The sequence below is a fragment of the Nicotiana tabacum genome, chromosome 12 (genome assembly GCF_000715075.1).
Source record: "Nicotiana tabacum cultivar K326 chromosome 12, ASM71507v2, whole genome shotgun sequence".
In the NCBI taxonomy this organism is placed as follows: Eukaryota; Viridiplantae; Streptophyta; class Magnoliopsida; order Solanales; family Solanaceae; genus Nicotiana; species Nicotiana tabacum.
The window spans coordinates 12,652,610-12,660,478 of record NC_134091.1 but is presented as its reverse complement, the minus strand read 5'-3'; the positions used below and the strand labels follow the sequence as shown (position 1 = coordinate 12,660,478).

Below are 7,869 nucleotides of genomic sequence, written 5' to 3'. Positions count from 1 at the left end.
AACTATATATATATTTTAATTATTAAATATAATTTTTAAATATTACACAAATTGACAAAGAGAATAATATATTGTTCGAATAGGAAAAAAGATCGAAAATAATTTGTATCTTCTATCATTTGCACGTACCTATATCAATAAATATATATTTTTTAAAAATTACATAAATATTATTAAATAATTTATTTGAGTTATTGAATAAATATTAAAAATTATAAATTCCTAAAAATAACGAATGTTAATCTCATTAAGCTAGCTCCGTCAATAATTTTAAAAATATTTATGTACTTTTAAAAATTATATATTTATTGATATAGGTACACGCACAAAACGCGTACCCTAAGATTAGTATATATATATATCAATGCAAAGTTGATGGATTTAATTGACAGCATAAGGGGTAGTAATGTTGGGGAAAAAGTGAATAATATCTCTGAAGGCCTCATTGGTTAAAATTAAATATTTTTGTCCACTTTATAAATAATTATCTTTTCGGTGAGCTAGTAAAAACTAAAAAGTTAGTAAAGTTAGTAAAGAAGTTGGGCTCATGCGCACAAGAATTGAGCCGAAAGTAAAACATGGTGAGTTTTTCATAGAAATGACATCAGGTAGCCATTCTAACGGGCTGCTAGGAATTAGCCAGTATATCTTGAATTTTAATTTTTTAGTTCAATTTTTTGGGACAAAAGTGTCCTGAAGTTAAGATTTTTGGTTTAAAATTTCAGGACAAAATAAATAGTACGACTAATATCTAAATAGCATCCTTGAGAATGTTATCTATGCACTTGCCCCTGTGGAAAATGCATGCGCGAGATAGACATGAGGGCCAATCTGCCCCAAGCTTATTGCAATTCTCTGAAAATAAATGGCTGAGCAAAAATGGGAAGCTTTATGAAGAAATATTTACTAGTATCATCAAATCTTGGAAATAAGCAGACATCATAGTAGTATAGATACAAATACAACCTTCAATCCCTTCATAAATGAAAAATACAAAAGTTAGAGAAAGTTTCTAAATACACACTTGGCAAAGCTGGAAAGACTATAAATCACACTAACACTCATGTAACTAGACTCCTGTGTTAAATGTATGTCAAGAATATTAGTAATACAAATCCACAGAGGATATCAGCTATGTCAAACTCAAATGGCCATGACTCATATAACAAATTGAGTGTTCTCAGCAGGGTCCCCTTGTATGTCTATTTTTACTAACTTGGTTTGTGACTGCTGTTTGACATTATTGTTGTTACATTCATTGTATCTGAAGCATGTAATGAGATGATCATTAACTATACCCGCAACTTGCATGAATGAATACACAACTGTTGGTCCCACGCAAAGAAAGCCTCTTTTCATCAAGTCCTTACTCATAAGTTCTGATTTTGGTGTTTTAGCCGGTACTTGACGCGCGTAGCGAAATCCACTTTTTATTGGTTTGTGATTTACAAATCGCCAGCAGTAGTTGCTGAAGGAACCAAACTCCTGCTGAATCTGCAAGACAGGAAGATATTTGACAGCAGCACCAGTGAGTAAGCACCAGATAGGCAACGGATCGAGGAATAGTTGACATGTTCATACAAAGATATTTTATTATTTGTTTTAGTGAAAAATTTACACCACTAAAGTTTCATTTACTCTTGGTGTGTTTTTGGACTATATAGTAAAAGTTGACTTGTTATTCCTTCTAAATACATAAAATAATAATCACTTGAATGAAGTTACATATACGTTAAATCATGAATCCGTTCACATAGATTTCACCCCGCTATGGGAGTTGAGAAGCAGGCCAAAAAACCTTTATATTTGAAAGAGCAGAGGTGTTCAAGATCAGTTTTGCCATTCCAGATCTAAAGGTATATGGTAAAAGTTCTCTTTACCTTCTGGAAATGCTTTGCGTTCTCTACAATTGCACGTATCTTAGGTTCAGATAGCAATGATTTTCCACTTTCTGTTAGTGACCGCAACTTTTTCTCATTAACATTTGCAAGAGATGATGGATCAAAGTTGTCAAACATCTTCCTGAAAGATGCAATATAAGCTATTTCACACATATGGACATTTACTTTTGAAGCTTGGAGAGATGATCTTTAATGGTGAACCTGAATATATGTCTCTTATTAAGGATTGCAGGCCAGGTCATTTCTGCCAATGCTTGTGACAGGGCAAGTAGTTCATATAGCTTTGTATCATCATAAACTGGGTTTCCATATTCTTCATCATGGAAAGAAATATACAGGGGTTCTGCAAAACAGAGAATAACAGAATTAGGTTACTGCTGGTTGGTTATTTGGTCCAACAAAATAATCTCCTTAAGAATTACTGCAATAGCGTCTCGACAAAACTAGAGGACATGATACAGTAGTTTTGCAGTCTTAACTGTTTTAGTCATTCTCCATTTCAGAAAGTTGGACAACTTCAAGTATTCACTAATTAGCTCCATTAAGCTTCCACTGCTTGCTTGCAGAGGAAATATGTGAATCTAAATAGACCAATTAATAGCTACAATCATTATTCAATTGGAAGGTCTTGCCAAAAAAAATATTTGCAGATAAGATCTATCACATAGTAAGAAAAACGAACGAGAGAAGAAATTGTTTCCAATTACCTACATGCACAAATTATGGCCAAGACAACTCATATTAAGCGTCTTAAAACTACTAAAAAATCCTTAATGTCTCACTAGATTCACTACCACCTTAGGTTGGGCTGTCTATCTACAAGAGAGTTCCAATATATAGATAGGTACACTTCTAGTAATATACAATTTCAATCCATGTAAGGTTCTCATTAACCGAAACGAATAATGTCTGATCTGTTCTTTGATGGTTTGCTTGGCCCCATGCCTTGCCATGAGCGAAGCGCATCCCTTGATGTCCTTTTCAGACTAAACAACAACAACAACAACAATTGTGCCACAGTTTAAGCAAGTTGGGGTTGGCTATATGAATCATCATAGTCCATGTCGCTCCATTTAAGCTCATCTTAATATTAAATTATACACCATAAAAATAAGAAGTGCCAAAAAATTTCTATATTTTCTACTAGCGTAAAAACCTCTAAGAGGATTAAAAGACTCTTAGAAAGACGTGCACTTAAAGTAAACATACTAAAACTCAATCCTTTTTTGTTTGACAAGGTAATAGTACCAAAACTAATCCTAACTAATTGGTATTGGCCGATATGAAAAACATTCCTTCAACTTCTGTTATATAAAGTGAAAAGGAATTTAGGGAAATTTGACATACCTTAATTCTATTGCGAGAAATCATTCATTGGCAAAACAATTATTAGGTTATGCTATTTTGGGATTTGCTTTAACCGAAGCTATTGCCTTGTTTTCCTTAATGATGGCCTTCTTAATCCTCCTTGTCTTTTCGAAAAAAAAAAAGTGGAAGCGGGCTAGTCCCTGAAAATGCCCGGTACTTTAGCGTTGGGGACAAGTAAGAGTTTATCTGCCATCGTTATCACAAATTGAATATCCTGTTAATGTGCCAGCCCTAGCCCGTCTTGCTCTTCCAATTCCATTTCGAGAGTCATCATAGCTCTTTTGGACTTATACATGCAGCACCCTTTTATCTTTCAGCATAGACCCTTCTTCCTCCTTGCGATGCAAAGGCAATGTCAGGGAGTCCGACTCTTCAATCGAAAAAAAGACGGTCGTGTGCGAGTCGGCTGGGAAAACACAAGCTTAACACGTCTTTCTTTATCTTTTTCATATCTGAATGTCTTTGTCGAGTTGGTTGGCATCATTCGTTCCTTTTTGTCTTTTCATTGTTCGCCTCCGCCCGAATAGATACGCACTAACCCACCTAAAATAAGGTAAAAGCCTTCTTTCCAACTCTTTGTACGAGACTCCTTTCTTATGCTCGTAGGCGAAAGAGACCTTCCTTTGCTCCTCTCGGCGGGATCAGCCAGTGTCCCCGTGTGTAAGGCCCTTTCCTGAAAGAGGTCAAATAGTTTCTGTCCCATTCATACTACTGTTGTCTTATGTGCTATGTCTAGCGGCTGGTGAATCCTACCCGGTATCGGAATTGGGTAGGATATTTCCTCGGTTTCCGAGAAGGGTTTTAATGGCGATCGGACTCCTCTTCTCCGGAAGTCTAATGGTTTGGGGGATGTCGATTCCCTGGATTTTCCATGCATAACCAAAACTTCCAAAGTCAAAACGTGATTCGGAACTTTTGGAAAGATATGAAATGTTTGTTGCGAAAAGTTCCTTTTTCCAAATAAATTCTTCTAGCAACATGATTCTATTGCCAAATTGCAAAATTAGCATTGACAGATAATACATATGCCCCTCTGAAATGCCTATTAATGGTGAAGCACATTGACCTCTAATCTGGAAATAACAGTAAACCTTCTGAGTCATGACCATGTCATACACAAACTTCCTCGACCATCTGATTCTATATATTTTGATATGGCAAACCGACCCCCAAAACCCCTTCGAAATGCTTATTAATGGTGAAGCACATTGACCTCTAATATGGAAATATACTAAACCTTCTGAGTCATGACCATGTCATACACAAACTTCCTCGACCATCTAATTTTATATTTTTTAATATGGCAAACCGACCCCCAAAACCCCCTTTTACCCGTGAGTCAACAACACCATTTTCTCACTTTTCTGTCCTGGTGATTCGAACCCCTAACCTCAATGTCGGAGGTAGAGAAGCATCATTTAGTGATCTGCGTCTGCCAAATCTCAACTTAGCATTATCAGTATAGCCCGTAGAATTATATTTGTAGGTAACGCCCATGTTCTCATCCATTTTCAGCTTCTATTTGTTCTTCATCACTATCAGTGAGCAAGAACATTTATAGTTAATGCCTTTTATAGTAGAAAAGTTAGAAGGAGATATTTGCAAATATAAGAAAGTAGAGGGTCGTCAAAGTAGATAACCTCGGAATTGTTGATGCTTGAATCCAAAAACCATCAGCCAAGGCTAGAAGATGAAATCAACTAACAAGCAACACTACTATAACCTATCTACCAAAAACCAAAAACAAAAGATTAAAAACAGAACATGGATTTATCAACTATATTTGTGTCTACCAAGAGTCGGATGCCACACTATTTTCCTTCTAAAAGGAAAAGGGAAATATGATTTCCAAAAGATTGTGCTCCCTACGTTAGAGTACGAGAGGCCAAACTTTTTATTTTAGCTAAGGTCACAATATTTCTGTAAGAAAAGGAACCTTGTCCTAACTCAACCCTAAAAGATAGGTCAAGCAGTAAAGATTGCCCAGTACTTAACCTATGAGGGATTCTAGCACCTACTTGTACGGGACCCGCCCAAGTCTGGACATCTAGAGCATGAAGTGACATAGCATAGGTAGTCAAACATTAGAAATCCCAAGATTACGATGGGTCTGCCACTAATACATATAAAGAAAATTGACCTTGGGCCTAACTCAAAAGCAAAAACTAGCTCAAGTGATGAGTATATCCAAAGACCATATAAGGATATTGCAGCCCATACATAATGTGGGATTGTAAAAGTTTCAAAGCAAAAGCCTTTTCCTCGCACTCCGCTCTTGCTTTGATCATTGTTTTAAGAACTTAATCCATTTTTATAGCATTATAAAGGCATCCCTCTGCCAAAGAGCTACGGGTTGGCAATTAGAGTCATTAATACCCTAGTGTGGAGGAGGGAAAACTGCAGGGTCTTTGCCTTGCTCCTCCAACGTCTGTGGTCACAGTGCATCAACTCACGTGGAACAGCCTCATGGAAGAAAATTTATAGCAGAAGTTCAAGGTCAACTGTCCTTAGACTTGCTTACCTTTTGATACTCACAACACTTGAGCTTGCAAAGGATATTGCATCTTCACTTCATTACAAGGATCAAGCCTTTTTCTCCTCATTTAGATCAGTCACTATTACGGTATTACCTATATAGATAAAATCCTAACGATTAGAGTTGATGTTCTGTAACTTCCTTATCTTTTTTTAATAGGTAAAGAGTAACTTTCATTGTTAAATCAGCATAAAGAGAATGCTGGGAGAAGTTACAACCAAAAGAAAAAGGCCATTACAAACTATGCAATGAGCTAATAAAATCAACAATAGCCAAACTATCATCTACATCTATTGCGGACATGTTGCACCAAATTCTGCAACTTTGGTGCAACTTCCTTGTTCTATAACTTTCTTAGTCATGAGAAAGTTCTTTAATTTTCGATTTGGGTGTGGATAAATAGAAAATGTTGGGTAAATTAGTCTCTTTTTGATAAAATCACCAAACTTAATTGACATTTCTCCCCAACCTTAATGTATATCTCAAGGTTTGCGCTGCTTACTTGGTATATTCCTAATAGTCGAAATCATTGCTCAATGATTCGCCTTGTTCTAAATCTCCCACTTATCCCTACTTGCTAATTTACGCGATCCAATTTCTTACATTGAAGCACTATGAATAAAAACCAACCAGCAAACGATCCTCATTAAACTTCGAGCTATCCTGCTATGTAATTATCACTATAAACTTATAAACTTGTAACTTAGTTTCGCACGTTGCAACTGAACAAAATTCATTAAATTTCAACTCGAAAATACGTAAAGCAGACAACTTTTCACTTCTCTCACACACATAATGACATACACAAAGAAAAATGGAATAGCAGAAACGGGGTTAAATATTAAAATTTACCCGAGTTAGGTGTTATCCAATCGCAACGCTTAAGCGGAACTAGAACCAAAGGGGCCAAAGCCTCAGCTGCTTCAACTCCTTGAGCAACAACTTTAGCGGGTTTTTTCACACCATTCCTTTCAACTCCTCTCTTTGAATTCACAGCTTTTATAGTTGATGACTCCGAGGAAGAACTATCAACTGACCCATTGCTCCGCACCCGCACAACTGTCTGTGAAACTGTTGACTTCTTAGGCCTCTCGGGTTTTTTTACTCCTTCCTTTTTCCTCTTCTGCTCTTCTAAATCTCTGACCCGGTTTCCGCCCGGCCCAAGTATTTTCCTCGTATCACCGTTAGTTTTCGCCGGTGACCGGAGCTCCGGTGAAGACGACATTTTGGAATAGTGAGATTCAAGGCTTAGAGATGGAGTGTGAAAAATGGAGAATATGGAAATGGTGGGAGAGTGGAGTGTAAAGAGAGACAATTAGAGAGAAACGAAGAAAACGACTGATAAACGGACGGGGTCTTTTTTGGACGTTTTAAAACGAAAACTGTTTGGACTTTACGTTCGGTGATACTGTTGACGTGTCGGTTGCTCTCTACCGTTTTGGACTTTTGACGGAAATGTTAAATTTTGGTGATGTCTCGATTTTGCCATTATTAGTACTTCTATAGTATTTCAAATTTTCAAATGCATTTTTTTTCTTAAAATTTATTTCTAAGGATTAGGAAAGAAAAAGGAAAACATTAAAAATGGAATGCTCGCTTTTTGTATGAAAATTGTTTATTTATACTATTATATTGTTAACTTTAGAGGTAAGTTAGTAGTTTGCTTTTGTCTTATCATTTTTTTTTTATATCCGAGGAAGAAATGAATTTAATTGAGTAAAAACCATTATGAAATTACTAGATTCAAATTAGTAATATTGCATTACTGGAAACAATCTCTCTGTCTTCTTAAAGATTGGGTAAGGTCTGCATACAAATTATTTTTCTCATAACCTATTTGTAGGATTACACTGACTTTGTTGTTGTTGTTGTTGAATTAGTAATATTGCAAGTCAGGTAAAAATTTAGCATTTCGCCTACGGGTTCAACTAAACCTATAACTTTCGACTCGGAGTATGAATTTATATGTAAAAACTTACTAAAATCTCAACAAGTATTACTTTGAACTTGTAATTTAATCGTACAGTGAGTGCAATGATAAATAACTTAAAGCTGGATCCCTTA

The 7,869-nt window shown here is 36.0% G+C and overlaps 1 protein-coding gene across 1 annotated transcript; it reads right to left on the bottom strand.

Annotated features, from left to right (window-relative positions):
• Positions 1 to 907: 907 nt before the first annotated feature.
• Positions 908 to 7,165, bottom strand: LOC107824682 (uncharacterized). Its single transcript, XM_016651482.2, has 4 exons — positions 6,658 to 7,165; positions 2,103 to 2,244; positions 1,881 to 2,022; positions 908 to 1,494 (listed from the first exon to the last, which is right to left on the bottom strand). The coding sequence occupies exons 1-4, from the start codon at positions 7,028 to 7,030 to the stop codon at positions 1,159 to 1,161; spliced, it is 993 nt and encodes a 330-aa protein (XP_016506968.1). The 5' UTR covers positions 7,031 to 7,165; the 3' UTR covers positions 908 to 1,158.
• Between the last annotated feature and the right edge of the window lie 704 nt (positions 7,166 to 7,869).